This window comes from Pagrus major, chromosome 18, assembly GCF_040436345.1.
Source record: "Pagrus major chromosome 18, Pma_NU_1.0".
Classification (NCBI taxonomy): Eukaryota; Metazoa; Chordata; class Actinopteri; order Spariformes; family Sparidae; genus Pagrus; species Pagrus major.
The window spans coordinates 34351779-34368005 of NC_133232.1; the positions used below are offsets into that span (position 1 = coordinate 34351779).

Consider the following 16227-nt stretch of genomic DNA (forward strand, 5'->3'; position numbering starts at 1 on the left):
TTCCCCAAAACCCAGGATGTTATCCTCAAATGTCTGGTTTTGTCCAATTTTTACTTTTTTTTTTTTTTAAAACCAATTTTTCAAATCTTAAAGTAGTTGCTGATGAATTGAATACTTGAAAACCAGGCAATGTGACTCTACCTACTACTCTGACCTCTCCTGTGCCAAGAAAGACAAAGTCTAAGTCAGTTTTATTTGTCTTCCATTATCCAGTAAATAATGTCTAAAAATACCCAACTATCTTTTAGTCATGTAAGTATTTTGATTGACTTCAGTAGGATACACAGAGATAAGTGAAAGAGTGGAAGTGCAGGAAAAATTCTGACAAGTTTAAAGATAGACTGCATGAACCACACAAGACAGTGACAGGATGATATCGTCCATGAAACACCAAACAAAGCTGTGAAAATCAGACTGAAAGAAGCTCACACAGCGAGCAAGTCACAAGTTGGCTTGATGGACTGTTGGTGAAAACCATGTAACTGCAATGTCATAGTTTTTAAATCCAGTCCAGACTGTGAACCTTTGTCACGTCATTCTCCCTCTCAGTACCATTCTGAGATGACCCAAGAAAAAAAAATGTACCCGTCTTACATAATGACACAGACCCAGTCGTTATGTCTCACCTGGCTGCGGGGCCGTCATCAGTGTGTGCGTGTTGTGGTGAGTCAGAGGAGGCAGGACCCTCCTCTCCGTCCTGAGGCAGCTCTTCACATTCTGCCTCACACCGCTCATCGTCCAACAGCTCTGTGATCTGAGGACAAACACAAAAGGTTATCTTTTAAAAATGAACCATTAATTCAGATGGAAAGGTGAAGACATTGGTAATTATAGGACTGAAGGTACAGTTACTACACAGGGATTTCTCTTTAGCAAATCCATTCTGCTGATCTGAACCGTTTCCTACAGGGTAATTTGATTCATGGTAATATATCACGATGAAAATTTAAAGAAATAATGTGAAACAATTATGTTTCTTCTACAGTCACCACAGTTTCAAGATTAGTGTTTCAGTATTTCTTCTGTTCCTGAGTTATGGCGTTGAATAATGGCCAGAAGTGCATTTTTGCAGACCATTACAATTTCCTGTGTTGACCCTTTCACATTTCTAGAATTTCATTATATTATCATATTAAACATTCGTGTGAAACTTTGTCATAATTAGCAGATTAATTATGTTAACTTATGGCTTATTTACGGGTTATGGCCAAACGTCCACAAGAATGTAATAAATGGATCTGAGGTCGCAGCAACTTTGACCTTTGACCACCTTTGTCCACCAAGTGGACGTCTGTGGCAAATTTGAAGAAAGTCCCTCGAGGCGTTTCTGAGATATGACGTCCACCAGAATGGGATAGATGGATAAACGAAAACATAATGCCTCTAGCCCCGGCTATCACCAGCATGGAGGTATAAAAATACAGCTGTGTTCCCGTTATTCACTCTGACATTAAACAGCCTCAGGAGCGAGCTCAGTGGAGAGGATAATAGCTCTGTACCTGGTCTTTTATCCCGTGAATTACTAAGAGTTAGGTGATGTTCACAACTAAAGGTCATTGTTAGGATTTACTTTAGCAATTTAGTCCACAAATTGACTTGTATACCAAAAAACAACTGTTAATTAACTATTAAACTATTAATAATCCCTGCTCTAAAGATTATTTTAATAATTATTTAAAAAATATATTAAAAAAAAAATCGACCCTTTCCTTCCTCATTTCTATCATGTCAAGTTGTGACTTTTAGTGTGTGGAGATGAGCTGCCCAGTACAGACGAGAAACAGAAAAAGGTGTTGACAGTCCATGTTCACATTTACAGTACGCAAGTGCCTGACAGGAGGGACACATTTCAGTTTGTTCCACATCTAAATATAGATGAAGCTAATGAGTAATATATTGGCACTACAGATACAGCGGTAAGCAGAGAGATAAAACCAGGATAGAGAAATAAAGTGAGAAGAGGGAGGCAGGGATTAAAGTAGATCAAGAGACATATCATTTTCTTGTCGACTCTGCAATGTACCCATCCTTGACCCTCACATTGCAAAAGGTCAAGTTGAGCAGACACGTAACACATAAAAACTAGTTTACTGCTCGACATAAAATAAAAACTTTACAGGACAGTTCTTGGTTTTAATGACAAATATTAAGCCTGTAATAAATATGTGTGGGTTACAATCACAATCAGTCACATTGCAGTTGAGTGGAGAAAAACATTGACAAAAATTTAACTAACAAGTGTCCTGTAATGATTTTTGCATCCATAGTAACTTTGTTGCGAGGAGCAAAGACGATGAAAGAAACAAGAACTGCTTTCTGGTAAATTTAACACAACATATATATTACAAGAAATTAACAATACAATGTTATTTATCCAGGACTGCCCTATTTTAAAGATAAAATACGGAACATTTCTGCATTAAAATATCTAAAAACAACTAGACCTTTACTTTGTATTTTGTTGAGTTGTTTACTTATATTATTCTAAACATTTTCAACAATGTTCAAACCCAAAAACCCATGGTGCGTTCGATTTGGTCGCCTGCCTTCACAACTTCTAGGAGAGAATAAGTGAGTGAGGAAAGAACATTTCTGTCTGATTCATGTAGATTGATTTTCCATCGGCAGTGGTCGTTGTCTAACCAAAGAGAACTCCCATGATCCCACACTACTTACGTCCTTTGTTTTGTTTTGCTCTGATTGAGAGACTTGAGTTTAAAGGAAGACGTCAACGCAATAGATAGAGGCAGTAAAGAAGAGAGGAGAGCGAGGCAAAGGGAAGAGAAGGAGGGAATGATGGAGGACAGAGTGTAACGCATCTGACAGTAAACAAGAGATGGAAGACGGGAAGGGGAAAAAGGAAAGGGAGGTAGATGCTGGGGAGTCAATGGGCAGGTAGTAAATATGTAGACAGAAATAAGTCATCATAATACAGACAGCTGACAGCCTGTGAACAAGACACAAACACAAATACTTGGGCAGTAGCTTAGCGATGATAAACAGCTTCTTTCTCCCTGTTAGTAATATGTGATTTTTCTAACTCACTGTCAATTTGTTCTGTAAGATCATCAAATGATAGAACACACTAGTGCTGCACCCCGGGCACAAAACCTTTCTCATGAGCTGATTTACGTATCAGTTCAAAGTTGGGAAACTTGGGAAAAACCCTGAGGACGACGGGTGAAAAGGTCATGAACCAGATCCGTCGTCATGAGACGTTCATTTTCCTCCACATCGCTCTGTGTGTCCTCATTTCTTTTCTCTTTCCTCCTTCACGCTTCTTGACAGCAACCCCATCTGCTGCTGTCACTGTGTCGTTGCTACGGCAACACCTCCCGTTCAATGAGCTCTGATTGGCTGTCGGGGAATTCTTGCATCGTCACAAGTGCAGATTCAGGGAGGATGACTCACAACGCTCCTCTGTGTGTGTATGTGTGTGCGTATGAGGTGATTAGGTAAAGAAAACCCACTTTTAGACAGCTTCAATTCCATTTTACATCTTTTCTTAATGACTAAAAAATGAAAAAGCTTATTTAAATTCAACTTCGCAGCAAAAAATGTTTTTTTTTGTGTTGGTGTGCAGCCGAGCAGAGCCACACTGCGATGTGCATCTTCATGTGTAGGTGTCTGTAAAATGTTAACTAAATGAATAAATGGTGTGAAAGGCTGAGGAATAGTGATTTACCACTCCCTCACACACCAGTGTGCTGGGTGTAGACAAAGAGAAAAACAAACAAGTGCACTGCAATGCTGGCTTATTACACTTGTGCAAATGACCTTGTGTTTTGTGCAGTAAAATAGCTAAACTTATCTCAAACTCTCCCTGTAATTCATTTGTCATCGACCATCTGAATAAGTCAATGAATGTCAGAAGTAAACTAGGCTGCCAACTCAGATTCAAGACCTTACTTTAGTTTCAGATATATATACGTCAACATTGATTAGGAGTATCTTAGTGCGAGATATCTGAAAAAATAATTCATATATCTTCAATGTGCTGAATTAAAAATACCTTTAATATAAATTATGACAGAACTACATTGAAGATATCTTTAATTTAAGTTTCAACTCGTCATAATTTAAATGGGGATCTCATCTATCCAGTCATGAATCAACTCTTTCAATTTTTCGGGCAGACTCCCGTTTTTCATTGCCCTGTCCCATTTTCCTGCTCCACAATTTTCCTGTATTTCTCCCGATTCATGACAAATATTCACACCACCCTTCTCCCCTGTTAATCCTCACAATCTGTTTCTGGCACTGCAAAGTGTGAAGCCAACTGTACTCTTGCGCCTCGACCTCCTCAGCAAGAAAGAGGCAGAACAAGAAATGTAAAAGAAAAAGTAAAACTCAAGCACATTTCAGACGTCCCAGAGACGATTCCCGTTTAAAGAAAAGCTTTAAAGGAAAGGGGTCTGCATTTTGAAAAATCTGATAAACATGGGGCACGTTGGATGTTTTTGCATTAGAAAACTCTGGCAACCACTGGCATTATCAAAGTTAAATGTAAACTCTGAGCAGATTACAGGAGAAGTTTGGATAATGTCTTTTTGCATTTTTTAAAATATCATATTACTTTCATTTTAATGTACGAAAATATTTTATACCAATATTTTGTATTCTATTTTGATATATTATATAGGCAAGTATTTGTAATTTATAACAAGATACTTTGATGTATTTGTGCCCATCTCTGATGGTCAGTTTATACATTTTAAATCGGTTAAATTCTCAACTTCAGTTAATCCGATGAATATTAGTTTTTGCTAGAGATTCGAGTATGTTTACACAAGAAAGCGACTTGTTCTGCATTCTTTCCTGAGAATTGAAGCACAATTTAAAGTATTTAACATAAAAATGCTGTCGCAGTAAACTTATTTTTTTATTTCCATTCTTAAAAAGGTTGGCAGGTACAGCTCTGAGTGGTTGGTGAGACTAGAGAAGAGCTATATAAATGTAGTTCATTTAGCATTTAATGGACAGAAATTCTGTCTAGTATTGTTCCTGATTTCATGGGCAAGATAAAATATTTCAGGCGGACCTAAGTGACCTTGATTCGAGGTCTGATCTACATTATTACCATGTAAAATTAATTCAAAGCTCTTCACCAGTAATATGAATAAACGATGCCATGAATATAACCTTGGATTATATATCAGCTATTAAGAACATATTCTATCAAGGTCGCTGATCAGTGATGTGGGATAAATAAGAGTGCATATATCAATATTAATGCCCCCTTGTGTATACCCATTAAAATGCAGGAGCTCGCATAATGAACAATGCACATTTAATGTATAACTGTCCCCTGAGCTGCAGGCTTCATTCATGGGGTGCACACGGTTCTGAGTATGATCAAAGCTCCGCTGAGTCAGCAGGCCTGTGAGGTGACGTAACAATATTAGAGGATAAGAGCTGTTAAATCTCCTGTCAGGATGACCTGGAATGGTTATAGAGCTGAAAATATTATCCCCTTATTTAACACTGTGGAAAATGTTAATCATGTTAACTCACAAATCAGAGCTGCTGTGTGTGTGTGTCTGTGTGTGTTTCTGTGTATTATGAGGCCTTTTCACACACGAGCACATCTCTGCATGCCATGAGTGGGTGAAACGACAAGGCCCGAGAGCACCCTGGAACAAAAGGTCTTGAACTTGGCCTTGGTTTTAGCGGTCCGGTCCAGGCTTTTGGTGTGGAAAACAGAGAAAACAACGAGCCTCACTGACATCACTAGCTGAAGTGTTGGTGGGCCAAGAACACAGAACAATGACGACTGACCAGGACTGACGTTACAAGTCTCAAACTGTGGCCTACATCAGTGGTTTTCAAGGCTCTTTTGTATCCCTCTTTTCATTCTGATGTTAGATAAACATCAATACAGAGAATACATGTAGCTCTGTGCAGGTTTTTCACGGGTTGGACATTAAGAAAAACACTGACAGGACAAGCAGCTTGTTTTCTAATTGCAAAACTTTAGGTTGTGTAGAGTTTTAGATTAATGTAGCTGTGGATGCTGAATTATTGTGCGGATTTCGTTCGTGGGTTTGCGGTTTGTCTTTTAATGAGTTCAACCTCTCATGTGAAAATCTAATATTGATGGATTTAATTTTTAATGCTACTTGCTGCTCGTTTCTTTCTCCTCTTTAAGAAAACTTTGCATGGGAATGTTGCAGGGCTATTGAGAAATGTTATATGTACAAGTGCAGGGTTTTCATTTTTATTTCCATTAGAAACACAAGGTCTCAGCCTTGGCCTTGGTCCAGTTCTGTGACTCTGGGAAAATACAGAAGAATACTGACAGATGGGACCTAATTAAGTCAACAAGCCAGTCTGTCATTGTCCAATCACTACTTGTCCTGCTGCATCATTAAACACAGCTTGGTTGATGAAGGAATGTCATCATTCTGATTAATTTGAAATAAACTGTCATGGTTTTGGGATTAAGCTTCCTGTTTTATTTTGTAGGTTTTATCCTCACATGACCTGTTGTGATTTACACTTCCTGTCTTTGTCTTTTTCATGCCTTTTTTCCAGTGCACCTGTGCTTCATTAGTTAATTGGTCCTTGGGTATGTAGTCCATGTGTGATGCTTCACTTGTTGACAGTTTGTTTGTGCCTAATGCATGTTCCTCATCAGTTTCCTTGTCCTGCAGTTTTCCCTCATGTTCGTACTTTTCTCTGTTTTGCTGCTCGCTCCTTCTTTTCCTCAGTTGTTTTTTGGATCTCACTTTTTCTGGGATTACCCCCATTCAGACTTGTTTTCAACTGAACTTCCCAGCCGCCTTTAGGTTTTTATGTTGCTCTGCCAGTTTCTCATGAGACGGACAAGAAAATTAACAAAACAACGGAAAACTCTGAACTGACTCTTAGTGAACAAAAAGAGGATTGCCACAAAGAAGAAACATATTACACGCTAACGTAGCTCATTAAAGCACAAAGCTAAGGGGTCTGACACTACTCTCCAAAGAGCTTAAGGACTTTAAACAAGATATGAGATGGGACTTAAATAACGAATGAAAGACGACCCCTACTGAGTTTAAAGACAAAGTTTTACGAGAGTTGCACAGTCAAAAACACTAAGATGCTCATCAATGAGAGAATAATGTGCTCTCATATCTAAGCACTTGGGAAACGGTGAGGCCTCTTAAGGGAAAAAAACTGAGTTTTTAAAATAAACCTTTTAGCATTCAAGTGGCAGAATTCAAACACTGAAAAAACTGAACGGATCAGTGTGTTCCTGCTCATTCTTGCCCGTGTGACTGCACTGTTTACTTGCAGCAGTACCACTGGAGATAAGCCCTCTGGCCTAACGTTCCTGCAGTGAGTGGGCCGTGTCATCCATCTCTCATCGTTACCTTCAAATGTGATCAACCTGATTTACAGACATTCATGTTCTCTCTGACCACTTGTGTGTTCATATTACATTTCCCCCTAAAGAGATATTATACATCTCCTCTACTGTCCAAGTAGGCCATCACCTCCTCCTTAAATAACTCCACGGTCCAACGTAAATAGGTTATTGCTCAACAGCTTTTCACTGTGTCACATGATCATGTGAGTGTATATACTCCAACCTATACATGCCGTTCTCTGCTGCTGGACATTGTGACAACCTCTGGTGTTTGTAACATTACTCCATTCACCCAGTTCTTATTAATGTCCACAGTCCAGGCTACAGCTATACATTCGCTGAAACATGGCTCAGCTCCAGAAGCACTTGAACAAGTTGGCAGAGATGAAGTAATGGGACACATCCGGATTCATTTATCTCCTCAGGTTAAAGGAACAGAGCTGGAAAATAAGGCTGTCGGTAAAAGACTAATTAATTAAGTAGACAGACAACAGACAGTCTGACCAACACTGCCAGCAGGCTAGACGAGACGCCACTAAAGCCCTTTACAGACATAGTAAACGTAACACCGCTGGCTTAATTTATCTGTTACGTGACAAACACGAGTGGTCATTATGTTGATGTTCCTTATGGCTTTATTTAAGATGCATAAAGTAAGGAGAGAGATCTCAGTCTTCTCACAGCATCACTGATGGATTTAGAAACTTATTTTCTTGCCATTCTTACAATAAATCATCTCTTCAATTTTCTCATCAGTTTAATCATTTGTTTAGAGAACTAGTGTATTACACCGCCTGTTTATAATGTCCAGCAATGCACGAGAAGAAGTTGGGACTAAGCCTTTGTTTCAAGTGTATCTATAAGTGAATGAGTTTTGATTTTTATTATGTTTCCTTACTTTGTCCAGATATCCTGGCACTAGAAAAAGCTTCTTCAAACACCAAATCCAAACAAACACACCTACTGGTTTCATCATAGCAACAACAAGCCTCTGCACAGCCTCACCTTCACCTAAATAATACTTCAACAGACTCTCATTTTGCCAACAAGCAAGCCAAAATCCAGCTTGGCACATCTCACTGTTAGATCCATGCCAGCCTCATTGTGTTTCAAAGTTATGTCCGAACATGCCACGACACAAAAACTGTCCTCTTTCTCACTTCCTCCACGTTTTGTTTACTTCTCTATGAAACTTCATCCATTTACTTAACATTTGCATTGTCCTTTATTTGAACGTTGTAACCTCTATGAGGCAATTTCAACTTACTCTAAAGTCTGCTTCCCCTACCAGGCTTAACTCAAAGCATGAAGCATGTGTATTTCCTTTGTGAGCGCAGGTGTGTGTGTGGGAGATAATCCCCTTCATGAGGGTTTGTTCGTTCAGAGAGCCATCCCCAGTGTAGTGCAGGGGCTGGAGGTGTGAGTTGCATGGTTACATCATCAACAGCTTCTTTTCTTATCCTTCCCCTCCCTCACCAGCTCTCCCTCACTTCATCTCTTTCTTCCTTTTCTCTCCGCACTCTCGCCGATTCTCCCCCATCTTCCTGGCTGCTTGTTCTCCCTCTACCTCTCTAAACCACCCACTTTTTTGCCCTCTCTCTTACATAAGATGCATGGATCACTGCACAGATGATTTGTCTTTACAGATTTTCTCTGCTCTTTCTCTCATTCTGTCTCTGGGTAATGTTATATTCTTATTCGTCTAACGCGCCAGCCAATAAAACTGAGCACAATAGGGGACGAGGAAAAACCAAGAAAGTTAAAGAAAGCGAATATTGGAAGTAAATTCAAAGAGGTGCACTAAAGAAATTTCTGCCTCAGCTCACTGTTGTGCTGAGCTCAATCACAATCTCATTAGTTTTCTTTTACAAGCCAGAGCTTTTGTAAGTGCTTAGATTTTTTTCTTGAATAAAGGAAGTATGACAGATACTGACTGCAAGGACTCAAGATTACAAGGCAAGCAAAATTAAAGCCAAGTTTCCTGCAGCAGTGGAGAGACGTCAGGTTTGAACACACTAAAATAGAGATCGGAAGTGCAACAAGCTAAAAAAAAAAGGGAAAAAAAGGAGAAAATCAGTGAAGGAACAAGAGTTATTGAATAGCTGACCAACTATAGATACTGCTGTTGTTCTTCCTCTTGTGGCCAGACTTTCAAAATGACTGTAGCCTTTAACATGTAAACATGATCTTTACAGTATCTCTGCTCATAAATGCGACAGGAATTACAGAAGAAAGGCAGTGAGAGATACCGATCAAGGGTTACCCGTAATCACTGTGTTCCTGTTCATGCTATCATATAAAAATACAATGTCATCAGGCCTCAGTACAATTAAATGTTAACTACGCTATTCTTTAAATTGCAGCCAAGCGGTGAGGTTGTGTTGCTGGGCAACAGGGGAAATGCCTTTGAGTTTGTTTGGTCTGCCAGTCACGTCCTGTGTGTTCGATGTAAGACGAAAAAACGTCAAACAGCAGAGAAATAAGAGTTTGACATCATCATCCTGATACACCTTGGAGTTTGGTTGTGCATAATGTGTGTGTGTGTGTGTGTGTGTGTGTTTGGGTGTGTGTGTGTGTGTGTGTGTGTGTGTGTGTGTGTGTGTGTGTGTGTGGGAGTGTGCGTTTGGGTGGGGTTCTTCTAGATTCTTCCAAAAATATTTAGTTTACGTAACAACTTTCTGCCCAGGAACACTTTGTATGGTGCAACAATAGCTCAAGGAGGTGACAACAGCTGAATACCAAGATGACTTACACTCCTAAACAACATGCTTTCAGCCTGACACACTGAACTAATTAATCATTCTCTGGATGCCTGAATGGATTCACTGTTGTTTGATTCACTAGAAAAGATTTTTGTTCCTAGGTAGGGGTTTGGTCATTGAACCCTTGTAAATGTAACCTGGTCTTGTCAGATTTACAAACTGGTTTCACTGGAGTACTAAAAGCCACTTGTTGTAGAACCGTACAGTAATTCTTGTAAACTCTTTATTATTTGAGTGTTTTCTGCATCTTTCACTGAAATGTACAGTAATCTAAACTAAAATCTCATATTACAAATCTGAAATCTAAAATCTCTGGTCATTTAGGAGTCTGCACACAAGACATGAAAACTAGGGCCTTTTCAATCCTATTCAAACTCATTTCAAACTAGACACATTTTTTGAGCAAATCATCTTTCTCTTATTCAAGCATTTCAGGTAAGTATAAAGGTATATATCCACTTAAAATGGGGTTATATGAATATAATTTCCTTTAAAGAAATAAAAACTTTGGCCATGGCACAAATTGTGTGCTCTGATTTCATACTGTGCTGTGGTCTTGTCCTCTTCCTCAAAGCAGGTGTCAGTTTGCTGTGTCTTGCTTACAGTTTGATGGCGTACTGAAATTTTAATCTTCACTTTCACAGAAGGATTTGTCTGTTTTCTCTGTGCGTCAGCCCAGAAAGAATTTCTCCCCTGATCCTGGCAGAGTTAAATGCCACATTCTACTGTCTCAGTGCCATTAAAGAAGAAGAAAAGAGACCACGAGGAGAAGACAAAGAGGATTTAGATGGGTTTCGTAATGATTTCTTCGCTATGATGTCAGGAATGTTGTCGGTGAATTCAAATATTCATCACTTTTTTTTACGCAACGAACCTGGCAACAGTGTGCGTACAAACAGTAGATTTATGCTGAGATTTGATGGGGTGAAAGCATCACTAAAAAGACCCCACTGGGTGAAGGGAATGGAGCGTAACAACAGACAAAACATAGTTTATTTATTCCTGAAGAGAAACCATTACAGCAGGAGCTGGGAGGTGTGACAGCTTAAGACCACCGACTACCATTCACCGAATGTGAAAGTTTCCCACGTTTACTATTATATTATATACAAGTGGACCCAGACACAGTATAACAGAGAGAGAGGAAGTGATAGATTGAGAAGATGAGGAAGTTAGAAACAAAAGGTGACAGGCGGTACCTGTTCATTAATGGAGCTGTAGTCGTTGGTGGTGGAGACGTCATCGTCCTCTGAGTCAAACAGGCCCTCCTGGTTGTCCAACAGCTCTGCCAGGACTCTGCTGACGGACTCCTGGTCTCGCAGGTCCTCTCCTTCTGTTGATAGACTGCACACAGATGCAGACAAAAGAGTGTGTTGTGTTGGTTGCACACGCCACTTAAAGAGGACTTTGGTATTTTTTAAGCCTGGGCCCTATATTTACCTGTTGGGGTGTGTAAATGATTCATACTTACAAACAGTTTTGGAATTGGTCCACTAAATCGCCTCAGCTGGCAGCCGCGACTCAGCTGCAATGTAATCCTCAGGGGCAACTCCACTAAAAGTGCTTGTTTTTGCCACTGACAGGCTGAGGTTATTATTCTGCGTCTGACAACATTACGTAAACAATTCCTACAGGGAAGGAAAAAAAACAAAAAACAAAAGATCCATTTTGTAACCAGAAACACAAGTCTTGCTTAAGGAGAGGTCTTGCAAGAGGTGAGTTGTTGCAGGAAATGGAAACATGAGTCAGTGAGTTAGTGATAAGAGTTTGTAGTTTACCAGCTGGAAAGAGTGTACTGTATTTCCAAAGTCAAACTAGATGAGCCAACAACTGTGACACCTCACCTAGCAAGATTTCAGAGCGAGACTTCTCCTTGAAGACTTGTGTTTCTGGTACAAAAAGGAACTTAAACTTTAACGAAAGGGTCTAAATGTGTAGGAATTGTTGTCACACACGTAACTTCAGCCTGTAAGTGGCAAAAATGTTACTTTGAAAGTCAGAGTTACCTCAAAGGATCATGTGCTGCCAGCTGAGGCTGATTCCTAAACTTCTGGCAAGCATGAATCATTTACACAGCAAAACATGTTAGTCAAGGGTCCAGGTTTAAAAATACAGAAATTCCCCATTTTAGCAATTTCGCCCCATACAGCAATCCTGTTCACTTGTCACCACTTTCTGTGGATTTGATGATATAGGCCAACATGCACAAGAAGATTTTATTCCCGGTAAAGATCTGTAACCCAATAAGTGTAATGTTCTGACATTGGACATTTGAATGAATATACTGCAATGGCAGATCCACACCACACGAGTAAGTGCAGAAATAAGCATGCAAACAAGGATGCAAAAGATAAAAAGCAGGATGACATGGACATTAATAAAATTTTAAGTAAATACTTGTTGCATGGGAAAAGATGCTCTTGCTCATAATATCTGACCGGGCTCAGATTATCTAGCAAAGATAAAACGATCATTCATTGCAATTATCAGATAGCCCTATATAAGTATCTTACTGGAAGATGTCTGGCCCAAAGACGGCAGCCAGCGTCCCGATGTTCCAGCTCTCCTGCTGAAGTGACGCCACACTGGCCAGGAAGCGACACAGGAAGCGCAGCAGGCCGTAGTTCAGCTGTGGAAGCTGCTGCAGGAGGTACTTCAAGTTTCTACACAGTTCCTCTTCATTGCTGTAATCTGGGAAGAAGAATACAAGTCATGATTACATGTGATTATTAACATTTGTATAAGCTTCAACATCCTACTAGCTCTAATCACTTTTATTAGAAAAGTGTGTTCAGAATCGTAATCAACTTGCTGCACTCAATGTTGCTACAAAGCTCCTTTTCATTACTGTATTTGGAGAAACTGTGTGATGAATTATGGGTTATGAAGTCCTTCTTCTCACAGTTGACCTTACAAATTCTTATCTCGGGAAAATATGCAGACACCGATAAGATTACGTGCAATCCTGTGGGAGAGGTGAAGCGAGGTGAAATGGGAGATGGTATTAGGGAGGAAAATGTGCAAAAAAGGTTAACGCTTGATGTATGATGATGTATTGCCATTGTAGGATATAATAGAGAGAGAAATTAACAACATGGAGCGTTCAGGCCAACTCTCCCGCTGCTGTAATCTGCATGACAGCAACAGGAACAAGCATCATCATGATTTAGGGATTAGAATAGATTATCTACGAGGCAAAAGAGGACAGGGCGAAGAGGAGGAACAGAAACAGAGAAAATGTAGAAGTGGGAGATTTTCCATCAAACATTTTTCACTACATCTCTTAAATTGTTTCCTGACTGTGGCCAACATTATGAGTGATGCTGTTAATTCAGTCATGCATAATATTCTTTAAATGTGTAATGCTATATAACTTCCAGCAATTTACATGATCATATTTACCTTGTCCTTCCATATTTGGAAAAAAAATCTCAATGGAAAGAGTTTAATAAGAGTCCTGAATAACCAGGGGGCACTATAAACATAACGTTTGCCATTAGAGGGTACAGTACGTTCACATTTTTTAAGTCTATCTTTACACAGCGCTCACATGGCCATATAAGTACTGTGCATTGAAAACACGACTGGTTGCTGTTATCATTTCTCCAGTCCATACTGGAGGACTATCCTTTATGTACTTATAAAAACATGCAGACACACAACATGAAAAAAGAAAGCACAATCCCTCAGTATCACTAAAGAATACACACACACTGAGACAGCATTTAGGTAATTGTGCAGTACAGCTAACCCCCTAATGTGTTATGAAAGCCAGTTTCTGCTTCATCTAGTGATCTTACCGTTGCACTGTGTATTCAGCTTAGATGACTGAAGTGCACATGGCCACAGACATAACAAGTTAACACAAAATAAACTTGGATCAAAATCCAGACATTGGGAGACAATAGTGTGCGGTTCATACGTATGCTCGCCTCTCTTTTTGTGGCTGGATATTACGTAAGCTTTGAAAGACAATCAAGCAACACACGTGAGGAAGAGAGAAACGTTCTTGTGACAAATGTACTTATTGTAGGTTGCTTTGGACAAAAGTGTCTGCTAAATGCCCTAAATGTAAATGTAAATGTACAAAAAGGTAGCAAAAAAGCTCTGCAACAAGTAGAAAAAGAAAACACTTCATGAACAATACTCAAAACAGAACAAAAAAGAAGACATCAGTTGTTAGTTTCAGATGAACATTTGAGGGGGGAGAAGAGTGAGTTGAGCACAAGTACAGAAGGGGTGTGTCCCTGTCACACACCTTGGTGTAGCTGTAGTATGTGTCCCTGTATCGCTGTTGGGATAACGGGCTCAGGAAGCTCCTGCAGGAAGAGTCGGAGCAAACTGACCGCTGATGCCAAGTCCGCCTCCTTCTCTAGCTCCACCTCCTCACCGCTGTCATAACGCTGGCGCAGCCAATCCACACGCTCTGCGTTGCCGTTAACCAGGAAGAGCCCCTCCAGGTCCAGATGACCTGATGACACATAGAGGAATAATTACTATTAGTCAAAGCTGTTAACATTTGAGCTACTGACTTTGTCACATTAAAGACATGTTTCTGATCTTTGTTTGGTCATTGAGCAGACATCTCAGAATTTGCTTCTGAAAAAGGGATTTTTTATTAATCTGCACAACCTGCCACCGCTCAAGTCGAGGCCCAAACATGACTTGAGATTTACATCATCGCTGGGAAGATGACCACTGTGAGGTCATGTGTTATTTCCAAATTGGGATAAAATTAAAAATCACCTGGACTCTCAAATACCTGGGACTGCAATTTGATGCCCAGTTCACATACAGTCAACAAGAAAACAAGTTCAAGGATCTGGGCGTCTCTGTGTGTATACAAATGCATTCATCTATGTGAGCTCCACCCATCAGTATGAGAAAATCCATGCATGACCACACTTACTGTTATCATCCTCATGTGCGACAACATCACTGAGTGTTTGTGATTGAAATACCAAACTGATAGCATCAAAGGTCCAGTCAGGGCAATATTTATCATTTTCTTTATGAATTCCTCCTTTACATAATAATCTATCTGTTCATCTAATGTGTGATGTGCTGTCACATGAATCTCTTGGAAAACCTGTGTTTTCTGCGATAACAACTACTGATGAAACTATGTGTTTTTAGATGGATAACACATGCTTATCTACTGTACATGCAAGCACTATTCCATTAACTCTCAGCTTATCTTGGCTTGCTGCAGTCCTGCAAAGGCTTTATGTAACGATGGATAAAATCTACCACAGCGTGATGTAAATACAATGGCTGTCAAATGAGAATGCTGATCGGCCTGTTTGGGTGTATTTTTGGTTGGTTCGAGAACAAATGCGGTTCACCGGGGAAGCCTAAATTTTCCTTTAGAGTCGTCTGAACACGTTTAAAACAGGTTTAAGTGTTTATACCTGTTCCAAATGGTGACACATGTGGGCTAGGCAGAAAGCCTTATGTAACAGTGAGTAAGGTGTGAGAATCGTACAACGAGGGATAATGAAGCACACTTTCAGATAGTCTATTCTTGAAGGAAATAATGGAGTTAACTCAGATGTACACATAAAAGTGACTGAAGCAGCTGCGTGAAGAAAAGTAGAACACTTGGCCAAAGTTTAAAAAATTGTTGGACTATTAGCTTTTCAATAATCCAAGATGAATTTTATTTGAAGCACACGGCACCCAGAGTGAGGGCTAAAGTAATTCATGAGAGATTTCCACCCAGTGCAATCACTTTTTTGGTAGTCCCAGTAATCATTTGTTGTGATGACTACTGCAGAAGTCACCCCTAAAAAACCTGGGGAGGCATAAACACAACAGGCTATGCCTCAAGATCTTTATTTAACTTGCAGATTATGAAACGACTGCCTGGCGAGTCCTCCTGACTCCTGTTCACTCTCATCTCTTAACAAGCCAACACCATGTTTTAGTTTGAATGTCCCTATGGGAGACATTAACATTTTACAAAATAGCGTACATGCAGAGCAGCATTTAAGGTCTGCAGTCACAATCGGTGCAGCTAAAAAAATCTCAATGTCATCTGCACACGGACGTCCTCACACATTGTTGATTTATGATTCAATTAAAACGTTGCTCAGCCCTATGCAACACTAATAT

General features: G+C 39.8%; 1 protein-coding gene across 3 annotated transcripts in view; it reads right to left on the minus strand.

Annotated features, from left to right (window-relative positions):
• fam13b (family with sequence similarity 13 member B) overlaps positions 1 to 16227 on the minus strand; it is a 75746-nt gene that overhangs the window by 35104 nt on the left and 24415 nt on the right. For all 3 annotated transcript variants that reach the window (XM_073486325.1, XM_073486323.1, XM_073486324.1), the window contains exons 4-7: positions 14372 to 14584; positions 12627 to 12804; positions 11313 to 11457; positions 627 to 754 (exon numbers count right to left, since the gene is read on the minus strand). In XM_073486325.1, coding sequence (XP_073342426.1) covers positions 627 to 754; positions 11313 to 11457; positions 12627 to 12804; positions 14372 to 14584 — 664 coding nt within the window. The remainder of the gene's footprint in view (positions 1 to 626; positions 755 to 11312; positions 11458 to 12626; positions 12805 to 14371; positions 14585 to 16227) is intronic.